The sequence below is a fragment of the Gobius niger genome (assembly GCF_951799975.1).
Source record: "Gobius niger genome assembly, chromosome: 4".
In the NCBI taxonomy this organism is placed as follows: domain Eukaryota; kingdom Metazoa; phylum Chordata; class Actinopteri; order Gobiiformes; family Gobiidae; genus Gobius; species Gobius niger.
In genome coordinates this window covers 16675528-16696748 of record NC_136855.1, presented here as the reverse complement: position 1 = coordinate 16696748, position 21221 = coordinate 16675528, and the positions used below count along the sequence as shown (strand labels likewise).

Genomic DNA, 21221 nt, shown 5'->3' with positions numbered 1-21221 from the left:
AACATGTACAATAGGCCATGATGAATGTGAGTGTGTTTGAGAGTGCGGATGGGGGATGATGGATGGAAATTATCCCTAGGCTACAATCCAGTGTGGCTTGTTTACATGCATGAGACCCATGCACGGTCCCGACCAAATAAACCAATAAATAAATAAATTGGGTTGTGGCACAATGTACAATATCCCTCTCTCCTTTTGTCTTTTCTGTCAGCGTTGTATTTTACTCTCTCAGACAATTAATGAGTAAAAAAAACACAACATGCAGTGACGCTTATGGCCTGTAAGGGCATAAGTTACGTAGTTCTGCTTTAAAACCTTAAATATGGTTTGAGCTAATGCCCTTCTTTATCGACAGCATTTACTCTAAAAACGATAAAATGTCCAAATTACTTTATTACGATTGGCTCACTTCTGTCTGTAGACTCAATTAGATGATGATGCCAAATATCTCGGCTTCAGTGGCTTTATTTTTCTTAAAAATAAGGACTAGAGTCGTAGAAGGTAGAAGAAATTCCAACTTCATCCAATATTTAGATTTTACATGCACATTTTCTCATGCAACGTAAATGGTAGATGTGTCTTTAAAGTTGCTCATATGTTTTTCCCCTTTAGACAAAATGGAAGAGCCAGAGGTCCCGTCGAAAACCTTTAACATCGGGAACCACACAGTCCTGATCCTTCTGAACAATCTCACCTGGTTTGAAGCTATGGAGAAGTGCGCCGAGAACGACATGGAGCTGGCCAGTGTTTCAGACACCACTCTTCAGGCCAGTCTGGTGGTGTACGTGACCCGCGCCAGAACGCCCATGTGGATCGGTCTGTTCAGTGAAGACGTGAGTGCAACAAAATGAAAGCTTTTAACCGATATCAATCCGTGTTCCACAATTAGGATGCAAAATATGTACCATTTTAATCTCTATCTTGAATTGTCATGCTCTGACGGTCAAATTACTTCACCAAAACATCATTGACTGTCATTCTTTAATTTCATTTGTAGAAAGGCGTCCACTATCGATGGACGGACCACAGTCACACGAAGTTCAGTCGCTGGGCCGATGATGCTGCCGGTGGTTCCTGTGTTTACATCGACACTGATGGTTTCTGGAAAACCATGGAGTGTGAGGAGGAGTTGGGAGGAGCAGTGTGCCACAAGCCTCATGGTAAGAATATTTATTCCTGGGTTTCTTTGATTTTATAACTCATTCACTTCAATCCAAAATTGCTAAAATAAGATGCTTTGAATGTAATTTTTTTTTATAGCAGACAACAACTCCACACAAGACGATGTGGCAGTGAAGTGTCCCCATAAAATCAACGGCCCCAACTGGATCCCCTTCAGAAACAACTGCTACTCACTGCAGCTGGTGTCGTCCCGATGGGAGCAGTTCGACAAAGGGCAGGCCCGACAGACCTGCAAAAACCTGCGTAAGCCTCATCTGCTGATACTCATAGGACCCAGTTAATATATTGTCAGTCTCCTTTTATAATTGTTTAAAGGAATAGGTCACAGTTTTTACATACTGAGATATGTTCTTACCTTAGCTTAGACGAGTTCTTTAGTACCTGTCTGGTCTTCACCCGTGCCTTCAATCACGTAAACAAAATCGATACCACAATTTACATTTTTCTTTAAACAAAATTAGTAATACTTGACATGTGTACAAGCAATATAGTAGTTGTTCAAGCCAATCGTGCTTCAGCCACAATATCTAAGATTCCCAACTCAACCTTCATGCTTATCAAGGACAGTGTGTTTTTACTAAATAGATACAGATTTCTCTGAAATCTCACTGATATCTTGTCAGTGTTTCTTTATCACATCAATTGTTTTTTTGTAAGACGTCAGATGTTTTTTGTTTTTTAAATGTATGCTGAAGTTGACAGGACATGTGTACTTTTTGTTTTATATCTTTAGATGAAGATGCCACTGTCCTGACGATCAGAGACGCTGCTGAGAATGAGTTCATCAGGCAGCAGCTCGTGCCTTTCCAAAGCCTGGTGCAGTTCGTTTGGCTGGGCGTGTTCAAAGACGAGAACGGTTGGTCTTGAAGCGTCACCTAGTTTTAATCATTATATTCAATTCAGTTAATGATTAATGTCAACTTGTTATAGCTTTCTAATGCAGTCGGTGCATTGTAGAGAAGCAGATATTAGATGCAATTCTTTTTGAAGCACTCAATAAGAGATTTTGTTGCTTTGCATGAGTGCCGAGTATTGCATTGTTTTGCTTTACTGATGCCATGGTAGCGAGCTTTGAACCATGTTATAACTTTGTTCCCGCATTAAAAACATACCATGTCTTTGGCAGATAACCAGACCAAGTGGTTTGACGGCACTAACGTACAATACAACAACTGGAAATACGGCAGAGCGTCCTTAGACAAGCCTTTCTTGGCTGCGCTCAACAGTTACGGGGCTTGGTTCTACATCACCAACAGCAACTACTTTGCAGATTTTAAACAACGGATGATTGTGGCCTGCAAACTGGACACAGGTACGGCCTTTTCTGTTTTTGTGTTTATTTTTTCTCTCTTAGGGGAAAGTCTTTGTTATGTTTTTAGTACATGTTTGAAACTGGTTTAGTCCTGTCTAGGCTCTTTATTGGATCTTGTCTTGATTTAGTCCTGTTTGCTCAAGATGAAGTATGTGCAGTATTAACTTTGGCTAAAGATGGCACTTGACAGATACTTCACTATGGTTCTATATTTGCTTGGCTTCAAGGCTTTGTCTCTGTATGTTTGGATACTTGGATACTTGGTGTGATAATAATAATAATAATAATAATAATATTATACATACATATTTACAATTACAGTGGGAAGTTATTATTTATAAAGTGAGAATAATGGCAATTGCATACACACAGGTTATTGCACATGATTTACTTCATAGTTGATTTGAATAGTACAGTCTCAGGGGGGCTGAAGGACCTGCGTTGTGCTCCTTCCTGCACCGAATAACTACTCTTATCTTTTATATTGATGACATTTAAGTTATAATTTTCCATTGTTGATTTTCTCAGAATCAAAGCAAAAGTACAACTCCTCGGCCATAGGCATGGAGCAGTACGGCAACCTGACCTACCAGGTGCTGACCCAGAAGCTCACCTGGTTCCAGGCGCTGGAGGAGTGCGGGAAACGTGGGGGGCACTTGGCCAGTGTCCACGACATTCAGCACGACGCACACATAAACCTCATCTCCAAGACCGACGGGTACTCGCTGTGGATTGGACTTTCCAGCCAAGATGTAAGAAAAGTATAATTATCAAATTCCAATGTGGTTTAAACTTAAATGTTTCTTTACCCATTTTCAGTCAGCAATAAAATGACTGAATCGTTTTTTAGTTCTATTAGAATTACTGCCGGATTACTGCTGACTTACTAATAATATAATTCAATAATAATGAATTAATAAAGTTTAGCACCACATTATTGATAAATGACACTCCAGAGACTTACGTGACTGTGTTGTGCTTAAACTTGCAATGCCAGCAATAAATCTAGGCCTAAATAATGGACAGTTACAAACTCTGGGCTAGAGTTTTGATTAATAAAATGGCCGTGAACTTAAGTAAAATGATGTTTCCATGAGGTATTACAATTTATGAATTACAATTTTAATTACCTTGCTATATATTTCCATCTTATTACCATGCTATGAAAGATTTAGCCGGTAGCTAAACAGCCACCACTTACAATTTTTGTTTCCTGCAAAATGATTGTAAAATATACATGAATACATTTAATGAAATACATCATGGCCAAAACAGTGAGTGCTGGGACTTACAACAAAAAGTCACAACTGATAAAAAAGTATATTTTACACACTGTGGTTGACCCTGTTTTATCTTAATTACGCTATGCTTCTCAGAATCAAATTTAAAAATATATATATATTTCCTGTATCACAAACATGTGTGATCTCTGTTCAAGAACAGTCCAAAAAAGATTGACACTGACTCGCCATATTTTGGTGACTAGCTCGAGCAAGGGATTATGTGTAACAGTCTAGTTGAGAAAATGCAAGTTGTTTCAGGAAAGACATCTGCTATAAAGCCCTAATATACTGTATGTTTGAGTCACTGAACTTTGGGAGGCAGTTGATTTGCTTTGGTGATGCTAGATGTGAAGAGCCGACCTCAAAGACTATTTATCTTAAAGTCTAACCTTTTGTTGTTGTAGACCAATGGCACAGACTTCGAGTGGTCTGATGGTACAGACTTTAATTACGCTCCCACCATCACTGAGATCAGCCCCAGTATAATCCGCCCCGAGGCCCACTGCGTTTATGTGACCCCTCGCGGGACCTGGGTGAAGAGCAACTGCAGAACTGTGACCGAGGGCGCCATCTGCTACACCACCACCATCACCTCTTCCTTTCAGAGTAAGAACTCCTCTGTTTTGCGAATCATCTGTTCAATATAGTTTTCACACAATATATTGTGTTTGGTTAAGATGGTTTACTGAAAATAGATATAGTGTGAAAAACGGATAATGTGTTTTTAGCACATTTTTTCAACTTACTGTAAGCTGAGCTACAGGAACTATGATTGGATTGGAGGTAATTGCAGTGCTAGTTTACTACTAATAAAACATAAATAAACTTTCCATGTGTTTGTATTATGGAAAAATCACTCTTTTAATGCGTGTACTTTTTTCATGTAAACAGAAGCCAAGCTGCGGGCCGCTCCAGAGTCTAACCGGTGTCCTCAGAAAGATGGAGGACCGAAGTGGGTGCAGCACGAGGACCACTGCTACGCCTTTGACATGAGCTTTTACAACTACAGCGTGTTCAACATGGACCGGGCCAAGAGCATCTGTAACAGCCTGGGTGAGTCAATAATACTAATAAATATATCCGCATGAGTGTATGTTGTGTGCACGCCATGCACTTTGGAGGCAGCTACTATAATAAGAGCCCCTTCACCAGCCCTGATGGCGCTCGGGCCTAATAATGGCTTACACTTGTATTGCACTTTACAAGCCTGTGTTACCAAGTTTCTCAAAGCACCACATTGTAGTCATTATTCATTCAATCAACATTCAGTGTCGTCCTGATAATGTTTGAGCTGATGTCACTGTATCTTATTTCCCACAGATGCTGAAGTGTTGACCATAAAGACCAAAGAGGAAAATGACTTTGTTTCCAAATACATTGACGATTACCCACTTGTGACGAGTCGGGCCTGGCTTAGCATCAGCCTGGATCCTAAAGGTATGCTTTCTAAAATAAGCTTTGGATAAAATTATAAAAAATGCCCTTTATTTTGTTCAGTAACACAAATAAAATCACAAAATGTCTCAGGCAAACCTGTCACCTGGCACGATGGCTCTGCACTGGAATACTCAAACTGGAAACCCAGTGCTTTGAGTGCTGAGAAGGGAGAAAACCAGTGTGCTGTGCTCACCGCAGCTGACGGAGGGGCCTGGAAACTGGTCAGATGCGACACGAGCCGGAGTCGAGTCGTGTGTCAAACAAAAGCAAGTGAGTACAAGCCTCCAGTAACTTCCAAAGCTGCACAGTTAATCGCAGTCAAGTCCAAAATCACTTTTTACATGGCATCGCAAACACTGCAATTATTTAGACGGCTGATTTTGTGTTCCCTTTGCAAAGATCAAAATATCCTCTCTCCAAGTCATTTTAAAACCTGCTCAATCTGTCATTTAGACGTCTAATAACATGATGTGAAATAGATGATTCTTGTATTAATTTATCAGGTAACAGTAACAGCTGTGCACTGTGAACTGAAAAACCTAAGCCGCAAATATAATTGTAAAGGATCTGTATCGGTTCTGAAAAAAACATATCCGTCTGTGTCTCATTTCTGTGTCGAGCTGGTCATTAGGACCATGTCTTGTATTGCAGGCAACAGTATAATCCAAAACGTTGCGTAGTGTGCATTTAATTGATTTTAGTGTTTAGTAATGATTTATTTTACTTAATGTAAGTGTAGATACATAGTGCATTTTGTTTGCTGATAGAAACAAAGCCTTGTTCTGCAGTAAACTGGGCCATTGTAAATTTGATATCAAACACATTCAACCTCTGCACTACTTTCATGTTCATTTAAATGTATGGCCTACAGAGAAATACTGCATACCCCACAGTGAAGTGGCCTAGTTTCTCTTTCAAACAGCCACAGTGACATTTATACTTAGGGGCGCAACCAAACTGAACTGATGGTAGGACTACATTTTAACCCAGATCTTTTTTTTTTTTCTGACCCAAGAAAAAAAAGTTATATTTTTAAGCAGTTATTATAGCACACAGGCTTATTTTTATTTTCGTCCTATTCGAAATATAGGAGCTGGCTCCATAAATCCAGCCAAATTGCTAGATTGCTCATTCTGTCTGTACGAGCTTCAGTTAGCGTGAGGCGCAGGCTGAACACTATGGGGAAACCACCCTAACTTAGTCCATTGTTGTTCTACAGGCACATTTGTCTGTTTACTGGAAAGGTTTCTTTAAATATGATAATGGAAATTTGTATAGTGCTTCTTATAGTGTAGGAGATTTGCTTTTCATTCATTCCACACATGGTGGTGGTAAGCTATGTATGGAGCCACAGTTTCCCCTGGGTTTGATTGACAGAAGTGCAACTGCACACATCCGTGCCAACGGTCCCTCTGACCACCACCATTCATTCACGCACACACATCCTTCATCCTGGCCTATTGCACATGATTTTAGTGGTAGGGAAACCCAGAGGAAACCTACTCTGACATGGAGAGCACTCCACACAGAAAGTCTGCGCAACCGTGCCACCATAAATGCATTCATTTTTTTCATTTGTTGCATAAAAAATATTGCATCTGGGCATTCAAATGGCAATAAAAAGCAGTACATTTGACCTGTTGCTAGAAAGCCTAAATAATCCCTCCATCACAGTAGTCCAGACCAAACCACCCTCAAGATGAATGGGTCTAACCTTAACTTAAATTTGTCTTCTCTTCCCTCTTCTCTCTCTCTTTAGGTAAAGGCTCGCCTGTGGCGCTGGTCTTCCTCATCCTCATCCTCATCCTACTGCTCCTCGCTGCTGCTTTCGTCGTGTACAAGAAGAAACGCGCCCACTTCACCACCACGGTGCGCTACAAGCGGACTTTCGATCAGACGGACTCCACCAGTATTGTGACCGACCCGGAATGAGCCTCAAGAAACGAAAAAAAAAAAGAATCTCCTGCCTGTCTATGAGTACTTAAAGAGTTACTATCTGAAATGCAGCCTTTCATATTTTAAAGTTATTTATTATTGACCCAGCTAAAGAAGAGTTGTGTGTAAAACTGTAAATATTGAGCTGTGAATAATATTTCTTTGTTGGGTCCCATAACAATATACTATAAAGGTCCCAGGGTTTTTTGATGCGCTGAAAGACGTGATTGTAAACTGTCAGGGAGCATTGGCCATACCACACCAAGTTCTATTCAATAGTAAAGGCTATAATAACCAATACAGTATTTCAAAGGGGAATTAAAATTTTGTATATTTGCTTTTTACTACTGACACTCCCCTATACAAGCCAAGATGCACACACTGTATGGTTCATCAATAGGTTGTTTACGTGACATCACACCATTCGAAAGACCCCAAAGATGAATATTGAGTTGGAGAGCAGCTAATAATTCTATAGTAAGATTTGCCATTTAACTGTTTAATTGCAGACGTTTGGTTTGTGGCCTTTCTGCATACAGTAAAAACTGGCACAAAGTATAGAGTGTTTCTGTCTAAACTAAATCAAAGATATTGTTTGCAGGATGCACTCTTAGTGGTCTTAAAAAGGCACGACAGCAGAACTTAACCCTTTAATGTTACTCCCTACGCCCTTTTTGTATTTTCTAAGCAGCTCTGAGTTACCTGCCCTAAATCAGTCCAAACCTGATCTAACCCAGCACAAACCAGTCCAGCCAGACCTGATCTAAACCGGGACGAAACCAATCGAAAACTCCTATTTACCAGTTCAAAGCAGGTCTAAACCAGTCCAAACCTGGCCTAAACTGGTCCAAACCAGGTCCAAAACTGCTCTAAACCGGTACAAGTATTAAGTATTACAAACTTGGTAGCCATAGGCAGAATTAGAAACAACATATGATTTGATAAAGTGTGCTCTACCAAACAGTTGAGCAAACTATTAAAGGGTTAAGCTGCTGTGAGCCGCACATGAGGACACAAGCGCAAACTCCACAATATGTGAACATTCCTCATTTGAAAGCTAAGAACCTCCAGAGTTCAGTCACTGAGCTATAACTACTGGAGGCCTGCACTAGCTCTAATAAGGACTAGATTGGTCACCCGTGCTTGGATTGTGGATTTTCAGAGGAGGGGGGGGGCTTTGATGTTTCTGAACTGGATTTAGCTCTGGTATCCCTAAGTGTTTGGCACATTCTGCTTTAGTTCCTAATTTTATTTTTTATCGCTTGAAAACTATGGATAGTATGGAAAGGCCTCTGCCCTCCATCTGAAATTTGGCGTAATCATTTTCAAAAACTTTTTGATAAAGTTTAATGACTCAGTATTGGCTAAAGCTACCTTAGGTCGCACTCCAAAAATGTGTTTTTTTGTTTCTTCTCTTGTGGAATTCATGAATTAACAGCCATGGATGAAAAATCCCACTGATTGTGCCTTTCTATTTGTAATCTTCCAGGTTTCGGTAGTTCATTACTGATTTGCTTTGGACACTGTCTTAACTATTGATTGTTAATAACAAGCCTATGTGACGTATGTACAGTTGATATGACTATTTGCTATGCACTACTGAGAGAGAGAAAGCACTTTAATGTGGAGCTGCATTTCTCATGTTGAAGCACAATGAGGTTTTTAGAGATTTTGTAATACTGAAAATTGCACTGGTGTTTATGCCTTGTAAATATGTAACGTTGTTTTATAACTGAACAAACCAAAGATATCAGTCAAGGGCGTGCTTGCTGCATGTTTAACGCGGTCATATCAACTCTATCCACATTCATCTGCTCAGATCAGGTACCTTCCAATAAAATTCCATTTCTTTCAAAACTCCTTGTCCACAAGAGTAGTGTTTTCAAAACGTTTAACAATTCATTATTAAAGGTAAACTTCACTGGCCAATTAAAAGATTACCATTAAGGAGGCATTCACCCATTCACACATCAATGGGGCCACAGTGGCTGAAATGGTAAAGCAGATCGTCTTATGTCATTGGATAAAACACTTCATCACTCCTTCTGGCCACTTCCACCCACTCCAGTTGGATGAAGATTGGCAGCCTTGCTTTCATCGGTCTACACCTGGGCAGCTGTGGCTACAATTTCCAACCTCCACCAAAACACGAGTGCTGCTTACTAGTGCCCGCAGGCACTTCAGGCCATGTTGGATTGACCTTCAGATTAGAAGGTGCATTATTTTTTGAGCCACTATATTCTCTTCCCTCCCCCACTGACACTGTAGGTTTCACCTGTATGCAAATTTGGATGAATGAACGGGAATCTAGGTTACCACTGAGCTACTTAGTAACAACAGGAGTAATGCGTATACATATACACATTGCATGCTACTCCAAATAAAATAGGAAATCTCAGACATCCAGGATGATACATAAACAAAATTTACTCGTTACAACTGAATGTTTCTCGATTTACATGGCCGATCATTTCTACATTAATTAGTTCTTCCCGGTGCTTGTCTAATTTAAACCTGTGTGCACTGGTATATACATCACCACCCACTTTGAGATCTTGTTGACTCTTGTCCACAACACTGGCCCATGATGAAGAGAATGATTATTTCTCCAACTATCTGCCATTTAATACAATAAATGTAGCAATCGACTGGACTTTGTTGAAATAGTTAACTATAATTTTACCTCTATTGGAGGAAAATGGGGTAATTCAGAGCAAATTCCAAGTACTTTTCCCACCACTATTATGGTAAACATACATCATAGATCTTGGTGCGATTAGTGACAGCAGCCTTGTTTAGTCAATGTCAAATCTTTATTCACAAAATATCGCATGAAACTAGATTTGTACATACAAGACAGCATTTTGAGTTGAACCATACAGAAAGTTAAGGAGTCGATTGTTGTTGCATGAGAAAAGTAAAAGACATGGAAACAATAATTAAAGACTTTAATATTTAATGGCCATCTGAACCATTTTAAAAGTTTGTCACATAACATTTATTTATTTTGCTTAAAGCACTTGTGGTTTAACAATTAAAATTTTGCATGTACATTTAATTAACTGAATAAAGTGCACTCAAATAACACAGCCATTTCAACCAACACCGTTGTTTTAGAGTTTGCATAAAAAGCAAAAGCCAGCAGCAGCAAAGGCATGTTGTGTGCACCTGGCGTCTCTCCTCAGCTCATTGCATATCAGAAAAAAGGTCAAAGCGTGTGCTGAAACGCTCCCCTCCACAACGTTTCTATTAATATTCCTCCAAATCGTCATCCAGGTCCGAAAACTCAATAGACGGCCGAGTGTCGCGCCCCTCACCTTCCCTGTCTGCAAAAGGAGAAACAAAGGGTTACGTTTCATCACTAAAATAATACACAAGCATATACACTTTAATGTGGCGCTTAAACAAAAGCAGAAAGCAAACGAAACAATAACTGACAAAACATACTTTCCAGAGTGTCCATGTGTTCGTGAAGGATTCTCACCAGGTTGAATAACTAGATGAGAAAGGGAAGAGTTGTCGAGTTGCCAATAATACACACTACTGCCTACAGCTTAATCAGTGTGGGACAATTTTGTAAAACTAAGCTCTGGGTCTAAAAAAAATACAGAATTTTTACAGAACTTTGGTAAAATAAAAAATGGACATAAACATATTTTAAAACATGCCTCTCCATGACACAACCTAAATGCGTGTATAGCAATAAAAGGTAGCAGTGACATCACCGACCCGACTAAATACATGTGATTTTGCAAGTGTTCTTACCCCGGCTGCATCTACAGCTCCCAGGACGTCTGAGAACCTCTGCTCACAGAAATGCAACAGCACAACCAGATAGAGACCACTGCTGATGAAGTCGTCATACTCAGACTGTGGAGAAACAATATAGCTTACTGATAAATGTTGAGGCATTACCAATGTGGAAAAAAGTTATTTTAACATCCTTCGCACATGTTGAAGGTGAACAGAACAGATTTACAGATTTTATAAATAATTATGTCTAAAAAAATAAAATAATAATGTCTTGAAGCGTTAACATTTACAGCTACTTCGCAGTCAGTATGTCGGCTCATACATTAAACTGTTGAATTAAATCTCAATACTCACTTGAACGTGGGACTTGTACAACTCTTGGATGTCAAAGTTGTCCAGATTCAAACGCAGCTTGTCCTTGCAAAGCTCACAGGTGGTGATGCCCTCCAAGTTGGTACCTGCAGATCACACACATGGCATTAACATGGCATAAACGTTCGAGCTTACGAAAACTTAACGCGGCATATAATGACTGTCTAAGAATTTTGCTGAAAAGACCTCGATGGGAGAGCGCCAGATACTTATTTGTTTCTGCTGGCATCAGAACTTTTCATGCAGTTTTGAGAAATTTAATGTACAAATTTATTTGTCGGCTCACAAACTGTGCCAATATGATTATTATGAGTTTATGAGCTTAAAGTAGGTTTTATGTATAATTCAAAGGAACGCGAGACATAAAAACATCAAACGCAATATTGTTACACTATTACACAATGTATATTATTAGGTATATTATTTTGCAATTGTCATAGAACAAGATCCTGGAAGTACCTGAGCTGATTTTAGAGCGAAGCCACCTCTTAATACAGTCCTGGTGGACATACTGCAGGCTCCCAGTGCAGCGACACGGCTGGATCAGGGGGTTTGAGGACGACTCCTCTCCCATCTGACAGATACGGCACAGGTCTCCCTCCTCTTCAGAGTCCTCCATCAGCAGCCTATAACAACCAAAACCGTAAACCACAAGGGGAAAAAAAAGCCAATTTGTGAAGTTACATTCACTCATTCACACATTAGTCCAAGTTGAAAGGTCAGGCATTTTAAATCCCCATGGCTTAAAGTTTCTCTTTCATAAAAACTGAACACAAGCAAGGACTAGGGTTTTTCTACCATAAATATATAACCTTTCAAATCAATTTTAAACTACTGACTGACAGGCGTTTGCAGGAAAAGCTGGGCAGAGAATAAATGTTGTAATGCCAATTTGTAAAATCAGTTTTTACCTCTCCTTAATCTTGCGCAGCTTCTCTTGATCCTTTGCGGAAACTGGCTTCTCCTTTTGGTCCTCCAGCTGCCCCTCTCCTCCCAGCTGTCCCAGTGGAAAGTTCTGGTACAGTCCCAGTCTTCTACGGGACACATGTGACACCTCTTCCAGATTAGGCAACGCTTCCTCCTCCTCCTCCTCTTCTTCAGCCGCATTTGAACAATCTGCTTCAAAATGACTCAACCCCACTGCTCCCTCCTTCTCCTCTTCTTCCTCCTCCTCGTCATCGTCGTCTTCATCCTCATCCTCATCCTCATGGTCATTCCTTCTTCTCAAATATGGCGGAGTACTGTAGGTGTACTCCGGGTTTGTTGCTGCGCTGCCATTCTCCTCTCTGGCATATCTCCTTAACCGTGCAAGCAAAGGGGGGCATCGGCTTCTGATGGAGGAAGACAGCCAGGATGGACCGCTGCCCTCTGCTGGATTTGCAGTGCCACTACCACTGACTGCAGGTTCCCTCCTTGACGCCAAGCCGCTACTGCGATGACTGTTGCTTTCACACAACGGGTTATACATGACTCTGTGCTGCCTGCGCGTCACTGATTCGGACAGTAGGGGGTCAACACTGGCCGGTGCTTCATCACTATCAACAGACTCAGTTGATCGGCCGTCTTCTTCGATAGACCTCACGCTGGAAGAACCACTCGAGTCCTGGCTGGAGCGCCTTGAGAACAAACGGGAAAACAGTCTTCGAGTTGAACTACGACCCTCAATTTCAGAACTTTCTGGGGCAGGTCTAGGGGGCAGTGAATTTTCAGATCTAGAAGTGCTGTACCATCTCTGAGAGGAAGATGATGTTGGGGCGTCTGCGGGCGTGTTGGTGGGTTCAGGACGTGTGGTGGGTTCGGGGGGCAAACGGAAGCCTGAGAATCGGTGAAAGGATGAGCTGGAGGAGGAAGACGACGAGACTGGTCGACTGTCCCGGGACGAGAAAGAGGTAGAAACGTAGGATGTCTCTTTAGGCCGCGCCCCTTGTGCATATGAGGATGACACTCTATCGGTTTGATCTGAAAGGAAGAAGTGTTGGCTGGTTATTATCCGTTTGTTTCACTTTTATTGTCACAAAGAATTAGGGTTTAGAAAGCCCAATGAAAATTAGATCAGGAGTTTATAGTGTAAATATTACTCATTGGTATACAGACTCAATAATCATCAGCAGTCACAGCAGCCCAAGATTTAATCAAAGTATTGGCCTTGATTTTACAAGTACATGCTTTTCTGAAGAAATACACTTTGTTCAAGGGTTTTTTGCACCAAGGGTTTGAGCGTAATGCAGTTTTGATACTCTGCAGGTGCTTTACACCTGCTAGAACAATAAAGAAAACTGAACTGAAATGAGTGCTTACACAACGAGGAAGAAAGTCCAGTGGTCCTAGTCCTCCTTTCTCCAAAACCTGAGTAACTGGGCTCAGCCTTGGTCTCGAGCTCCCTCCTGGAGAACAGTTTGGAGGAGGAAGAGGATGACGACGATGAAGAGGAGGATTGTCTTGAGAGTAACCGAGACGACCTCCAATCGGACAAGTCGTTTTCCTTGTCAGAGGACACTGGGGAAAGAAATACATACTTCTATTTACATTCTTAGGATCTGCTGTAGTCACATTGCTAACTATACAAAAAGCTGATATTTGCTACTCAATCAGAAAACAATATTGTGCATAAAGATTTGAAGAGATTATATCTCAAACATCTAGGCAGCAGGTGTGTAAGTTACTTGCCTTGTGTAGTTTTGGTCACAACTATTTATTTCTAATGTATTAAATCCAAGTGCTGTATGGATAGAATAGGAATACAATTTTAAAGTAGCGATTGTACCTCTGCTGCTGCTGCTTGGGAGAGATGATCCCATGAAAGAAGTGCTGGCTGTTTGTGAGTACAGTCCTGGAGTCCTGTAGGCAGAAGTGAGTTTGGCCCTTTTTGTGTCTCCATCATCTACTTTACTGTTCAGCAGAGTTGACCGTGACCCCAGTCTCCCCTCTGGTTCACTCTGGAAAACAAGACATAGTCAAATTGAACCATGATCTACCTCTAGACGTGTAGAAAGTCTGCGAGATCTCAAAAGGCCAAAAACAACATCTTTAGGGTCAATAGTCAGTCTACTACATGAATGTGAATGCACTGTACCACTTTGTTTCTGCTCGTGAGAGATGACTCGGCCCATGGACGGTCATAGGCTCTTGTGGAGGTCGTCAGAGAAGACGGCAGTCTCCAGCTCGAAGTGCGACTGTCGGAACTGCCATAGTCTCTGAGACGAGAACTCTGAAAAACAGAAAGCAATTATTTCTAAACTATTTAAGTGCACACAACATTGAACAAGTTTATTTACCATTATTTAGTATCAGTATATATGTAATTTGGATTTTTTTTTATTTTTTATTTTTTTTTATCGGGACTAGCACAGGTATCTGCAACATATGGTTTTAGAGGCTATTCTGCCATTGAGACCAACTAGTGAAAGGCAGCCTGAAACTGCTGGCATTGTCCTGGTTGGGACATGCTTTAATCTTGTTCGCATCTGAAGTGTCTTCATTTTAGACCTGACTTTAGTATCGGTTTAGCCCCGATTCACAGTTATGACATGCAAATTAAAACTGATTGCAGCTCTTTGCAGATATACACTAATCTATATGTAGTTGTGCTTTGATTTCACATTGTTTTTAAATTACTGGAAACTTTAATAATAATAATAATAATGGCTTACACTTGCATTTCCCTTGACAAGCCTGTATTACAGAGTTTCTCAAAGTGCTACACTGTCATTATTCATTCACTCCATACTCTGTGGTGGTAAGCAACTGTTGTAGCCACAGCTGCCCTGGGGATGGAAGCAAGGCAACCAGTTTGTGCCATCAGCCCCTCCCACCACCAACCACTCACTCACTCGCTCGCTCGCTGGTGTTCCCATACAGTCTCCCATCAAAGTACCAGCCAGGCCTTTCCTTGCTTAACTTCCGAGATCTGACGGGATCGGCAGAGTGAAGGTGGTCTGGCCCTTTTACCAAGATGACCAAGGATCGGTGTTATTGTTTTTACTGGCAGCAGAAACAAACCCTTTGTTATTGGTATTTATGCAACACAGACACTTACAACCTGCAAGTTATGCATATGCTGCAGAAAGCTTCTAGAACGAGCTGGAGCAGCCCAGAGGGGGCAAACAACAGTAACACTATCTACTGAGATGGGCTTTGACGAGCAGCAGGCCTGAAATACACACATCGGGTGCCAAAGAATCTAGGCTGCTCTATAAAAAGCTGCACAAAGTGACTGCTCATGCACCACACATAGAATTGGTTAGCTCTGCGCCATGTCATGCCCCCGGGATTTTTGAGGAAGAAATACTCGAGCGACACACAAAGCCTTTGGGACTCAATAAAACACAGATGGAAGTCAAATAAAAACCACTAGCTTTCTGAGGCACTTATCCTTGTCTTATTAAGTTAGCTCAAGGTAGCATTTGATTTATGCCTAACACAAAGCAACAAAACACAACCATCAATAACAATTGCTATCATTTCTGTAAGGCACTTAAATGATAAGACTCACTTGAGTATTGCAAATAGTTTTAGGTCCAGTATAGGTTAAAGTATTTAGTAGGATAACCACCAACTGATACAGATATTGTTAGATTTTCTGTTGTTCTATACATCTCTCTGGTAACATTTTCCAAATTACGGCATTGTTGAGCTTTCAGTTCATTTCCTGTAACCGTTATCCTGTCCAACAGCTCAAATAAAGAATGATGAAGAGTCTTGGATGTCTAAAAGATGAAAACCCAAGATTGTTTTGAAAGCATTACTATTTTGTCTGCAGTGAGCCCTTACATGTTGTTCAGAGTCTGTTTTGTAAGAGGCTCTGTTGAAGCGGTCGCTGCTCAAGGAGGTGTCTGTGCTGTACAATCGACTGGAGCTGGAGGAGTACGAGGGTCTGGAGCTGGACAAATAAAGGGGCAGTCGACTGGACCGGGAATCCATCACAAGCACCTGCCACAGACACAAACATGCAGTCATTATTAAAACACACATTCTCATACAGGTACATAAATACGCAGTCATTTTCATCCATTTGGAAAAGTGGATCAACTGTCTCCTCAATGTTTGTCATTGTAACTTGATCATGTAAATGGTTTTGTATAATATTGCACTAATATTATCGCAATTTTGAAAACATGTCATTGAGGTACATAATGTAGACTTGGCCCTGCTTAAACAAATAAATTCCCCTCCAATCCAATTTGACTGAAACCAAAAGTCTCCTTCTCCTTCTCCTTCTCCTTCGTCAATCCAGTCTCATATACTGCTCAATAATACCCCCATCTGGCCTTGAGCAATGACACATCTGCAGTTCTGTGACAGTCCACCTAGTCACATAGCAATGGACCAAATGTCACAAGAGCATTCGACACACATGAACGGTGGTGTGGCAATAGCATTAGCCAAGCCCAAAGTCAAGGTTTATAAACTGGAAATCATGACTGCACAATACACCAAACTTATATTATTATTATTATACAATAATAGGTGATGGAAGTTCCGTTCAACAAGACAGTGCAGCTCTACTGTCAAGGTCCACACATAAAAGGAAGTGTTTAAGAAATTCCCTGCATTACATTATGAATAGCCACACAAGGGACACAAGAAGAAAAGTTAGCTTCTTTCCCCTACATGTTTGAACAGGCTCTATTGCCTGGATCTCCTCACTCATCTAATCATCAAAGGGGGCCTGTCAACTTGTGTTTAAGTCTCTGCTGGGTTTATTGAAGAAATAGTTGGGTTGACAGGAAGTATACAGTCTGCAGTTATCCAGACTTGCTCGTAGTCTCTGACATACTTGAAAAGAAAAGGTGTGGGAAAGTGTAGCACTGTACTAAGCCAATAACACACCCACGAGAGTGTGTCGGTAAACAGTAAAACCTACCACTGCGCTGCTCCTTGCTCCCAAATCTGCTTCACCGGGTCTTTCTGGAAGACTACAGGAGGTAAACACGCAAGCAGTAATCATTAATAGCGAGGGGTATTAATCTTCTGCTGATTTGTCTTCAGTGTGAAGTCAGATGGAAGGGATTTCAATCAACGCCTTACATGAGATCAAGATTGTGGTGTTATTGACTGCATTGAATTCTGAGTTAATGTAACGTTGAACAAATGGTGATTTGAATAACATAATACATTTAGAGTCCACTTTAACGTATTCCGATGGGATATGTGGTAAGAGTTGTTCTGCCTTTTTATCAATAAGATAGCAGGTTTTGACCATAACACTCAATTTTTGTAACACTCTAGCCCAGACTCTAAACAAGGGTCTCCAATCCATCTTTGGCTGCAGATCATGTGCACTTATCGAGTCCGTTAATCTCTAGGTGCAGAATATAGTGGCCATTTTTAAATATATATTGATAAAGGGTAAGGAAAAAGAAGGGAATGACTTTCACACAATGACTATAGGTTTACACTGTTACACGTACATGTTTCCGAGTTGTGCAAGCTTTACAGGAAAAGTATAACTACTTGCTGGTGTGGTGCAGTTTGGATTACTCTCTGAACTCTTTGCCCCATAGACACGTTTAGCCTTGATAAAAACACACATGGTCAAATATAGCTTATGAATCCTCTGGCCTGTCCAATTCACACAACCCAGTCAAAACGCCAGGCAAAAAAACAACAACCCTAGAGTAAAGCTTGAGCTCAAACATAAATGATTGTTTTTTTTTTATTGCAGCAGAGATTATAGTTGTTAAGGCGAGACACTGCAGGTGAATAGGGAAACAATTTATATTTAAAGATATCAATTTGAAACTGTTGCTGTCGATCACTGGCATAAATGTAAGGAAAAAAATACATTGCAAATTTTCTGTCATTTTATCTTTTCATATAAGAACAAGGTGTTTTATGCCTAAAAATGCCCCAAATTTCCCATCTTTTCGGCAACGAAATCTGAATAATGGATAGAGCTACATTCAAATGTATGGTTTCATTTTATTGATGAATGAGTTACAAAGCCTTTTTCAGAGGGGATTTTGGATTTCTTGTTTAGTTTTAAAATAAGCTGTTTTTTTAGTGTAAAATTTTGCAAAAATGTAATTTGCGCCTTATTTTTTGACATTCAAAACTCAATAAATGGGGCTCAGGGATTAAATAATAAAAAATCCCTCTGAAAAAATCTTCCAAATATTGTTCAGTCCAAGGCTGGAAAATGTGAAGTCTTTAGGTCCGACTGACGTGGACATAGTGTCGCCACAATGACAGAAAAATGTGTTTTGAGAAAAAGACCCTTGAAATTGCATTGTCCCATATAAGTCTATGGGGGAACATTGAATCAGCCCAATATTTAAACATGTTATTGTGAAGATTAGGTATATTTCCTGTTCACGGGTGAAAGCTTGTATGGTCAGAGACCAATTTGGCTCAAAACCTGAAAAAAAAAGAGTTTTGCCTGTAGTGTCTCCCCTTAATGGGACGTGTGAGATGATCCATAATTCAGAGTTGTAAATAATAAACTCACCAGTCAGGGTCATTAGACTGATTTAAAAATGTAAGCGAAGATGGTGTAGTATTTTCCACTTGAGCTATCTTTACTACTTCTCGAGTTACTGAGAGAGCTGGGTGTCCTCCTCCTCGCCCAACAAACAAACTGTGGTTTATCACGACAGCGCCCGAGTGTCAAAGCAATATACACGTCAAAAAACACACCGGGTTCATTTAGCAAGTTGAAAGCTTTTGATTACGACGCTTCCTCTGAGCTAAATGCTACTTCCTCAAACAAAGGGATGTTGTTTTGCATGAAATGTCACAGCTGTTGCAAAAGCCACAGAGGGAGAGAGAGGACTGCTGCTAGCACGAGCACAGTTGACACAGCCTGTTAAGCTGCTCTTAGCTTGACTTGTGCTCGCTTTTAACGTGGCAACAACTGATGGCTTTTACAAGATATAACGTTGTCGATCCACACTGAACAATGCTCGCGTTGCACATTAGCCAGAGACGAATCAAAACGCAATCGGTTTTTGTGTAGCGATTCGTGGAGGCTAGCTTGTCGATGGTGCACTCTCTCACAGCACTTCCTAGTCGGGTTTAAAGGTCGCGAAAACACACGAACAAACAACTCCTCGTGTCGATCACTTGCTGAAATACATTCGGAGAACATGTATGATGCGTGTGTGGCAGATTGACAGTGCATTTCTTACCGTGTGGTCAAATGTTCCTGGTTTTTTAGCAGAACAGAGAGGAGTATGTCGTCTACTTGCGTCCACTGCTGTTGACAGGAGGGGGTCACGTGACTTACAAAGACACGGGGCGTGGCTTGGAGATTGGCTGCAGGTGGGTCCGACACGTGCTGCTTCTACTTTTTTATTTTTAGCAAAAGCTCCTTCAAGGTAAGCGTAAAAACAACACTAGAAAAATAAACAATGTTATAAATAGCCCAACGTGCCAAAGACAAACTGAATAATGACACTTTTAGGGAATAAATAAATATCTCTAGATGCTCTACCATACTCGGCACTTCTCTTGATTAGTGAAAAGTAAATAAACGACATAAGCTGTTATGTCATAGCACAGAATTAACGGAAGTGAACTCTTGGAGTCAATGTAGGTGAATCTGGGTAAACGTAATGTGCCTCTAATTATTTTTTTTCATTATTGTTCATTCCTCCAGTGTCAATCTTCACCAGGCGGGAAAAAACATCAAACCAGCCAGGTCAGTTACTTTAACATTTTTATCTAATTCATGCTAAGGTGGTTATTTTGTCATTTTTGGATTGATTTACAAATTTCTCATCACCTTATCTTTGTGACATGTATATTTGCATAATTAGTTCGGACATATTTGAGAAATAAGTGTGAGCGGTTTTTTTTGAAATACCATAACAGTTTTTGTGGTGGGCCACGTTAAAGATTTACATTTTTATTTGTCAAATTAAATATGAAATGCAGGGTGTAAAATTAAAAATACTGTTAAAAAGATAAACTTTTCCTAACCTGCTTCTAACGACCATCTTGACCCATGGACCCAGGACTGACCCATTTGGACCTCATATTCATAGACTGTAAATATTTGGCTGCCTTTAGTCCATGGTGACGGAAACGTCCTGCTCCCAGTAAAGTCATAGTCATGTCTGAAAGAACTGAGCTGCTCACAGCAAACATGTCTGTCTGGTTTGTATTTTTAAATATAAAAATATCTGCAATAAAAAAATAAAAACATGTATGTATTTGGTGACATTTTACATGGTGTGGCTTTAATTAACCAGTAATGATGGCTCAAATAATATTGTATATAATATATCAGTTTGAATGTTTTCAACTTCACTTCTGGTGAAGTTTTTTTTTGTTGATTAGATGAAGGCCTATGAAACACAAAAATCAATACCATCCGATGCCTGTGTTAAACATGGATTTTTTTCCAGACTTTTTTTTAGATGTTTTAAAAATTCCTGAATAGTCTAACGTGTCTGTAGGAAGAAAAATAATTAACATAAAAGGCGTTTAAAGTTGAAGACTTGAAAACATTACATTTAAAAAAGTGTACCACTTAACCCAAATTTACCTTACAGCCTAAAGCTACAGAAAAAGGAAGTACACTTGGAATTTCTCACATTTCTGCCTAAACTGATCACTAAATGTGGTCTGATCTTCATCAAAATAACAGAAATGATTAAACAGTGTCTGCTTAAAGTAACACCACCTAAACATTTACATTTGATCATATTTTTACTGGCCATAACATTCACAGGAGAGCGTGGAATAAGTTAGTGCACAGCCTGAATCTCACTGAACTACAGCAGTTTTGTAAAGAGGAATGGTCCAAGATTCATCCTGATTGTTGTGAGCATCTAACCTGCAACTACAGCAATGCCGTTATTGCTGCAAAAGAAGGATCAGCAGCTATTTAATACAGGTGTTCACTTACTTATTCACTGTTGTGAATGTCTCAGGTTTTTCTGCAAAATATCTTTGAATTATTATTATTTTTTCCATTGATGATAGCATGTTGTCTAGGCTCTGAG

General features: G+C 40.2%; 2 protein-coding genes across 2 annotated transcripts in view; one reads left to right on the top strand and one right to left on the bottom strand.

The window, feature by feature from the left end:
* Positions 1-7789, top strand: part of ly75 (lymphocyte antigen 75) — a 28485-nt gene extending 20696 nt beyond the window's left edge. Inside the window, exons 25-35 of the mRNA XM_079555705.1 lie at positions 613-833; positions 998-1160; positions 1261-1425; positions 1916-2038; positions 2309-2494; positions 3023-3246; positions 4182-4383; positions 4669-4830; positions 5098-5214; positions 5305-5484; positions 6974-7789. Of these exons, the coding sequence (XP_079411831.1) occupies positions 613-833; positions 998-1160; positions 1261-1425; positions 1916-2038; positions 2309-2494; positions 3023-3246; positions 4182-4383; positions 4669-4830; positions 5098-5214; positions 5305-5484; positions 6974-7146 (1916 nt within the window). The 3' untranslated portion in view covers positions 7147-7789. The remainder of the gene's footprint in view (positions 1-612; positions 834-997; positions 1161-1260; positions 1426-1915; positions 2039-2308; positions 2495-3022; positions 3247-4181; positions 4384-4668; positions 4831-5097; positions 5215-5304; positions 5485-6973) is intronic.
* Positions 7790-10031: 2242 nt separating this feature from the next.
* marchf7 (membrane-associated ring finger (C3HC4) 7) lies at positions 10032-19490 on the bottom strand. Its single transcript, XM_079555203.1, has 11 exons — positions 19401-19490; positions 16045-16203; positions 14348-14482; positions 14039-14210; positions 13573-13770; positions 12186-13233; positions 11734-11900; positions 11257-11360; positions 10915-11019; positions 10597-10645; positions 10032-10475 (listed from the first exon to the last, which is right to left on the bottom strand). Exons 2-11 carry the CDS (start codon positions 16192-16194, stop codon positions 10399-10401), a joined length of 2205 nt encoding a protein of 734 aa, XP_079411329.1. The 5' UTR covers positions 16195-16203; positions 19401-19490; the 3' UTR covers positions 10032-10398.
* Positions 19491-21221: the final 1731 nt, after the last annotated feature.

Excerpts from the sequence above, each read along its gene's own strand:
- marchf7 (XM_079555203.1), bottom strand. The coding sequence starts at position 16,194 with ATGGATTCCCGGTCCAGTCGACTGCCCCTTTATTTGTCCAGCTCCAGA. Across the intron at positions 11,361-11,733 it reads TCGCTCTAAAATCAGCTCAG|GTACCAACTTGGAGGGCATC; the intron begins GTACTTCCAGGA and ends TGTGATCTGCAG. Across the intron at positions 10,646-10,914 it reads GAGCTGTAGATGCAGCCGGG|TTATTCAACCTGGTGAGAAT; the intron begins GTAAGAACACTT and ends TTTCTCATCTAG.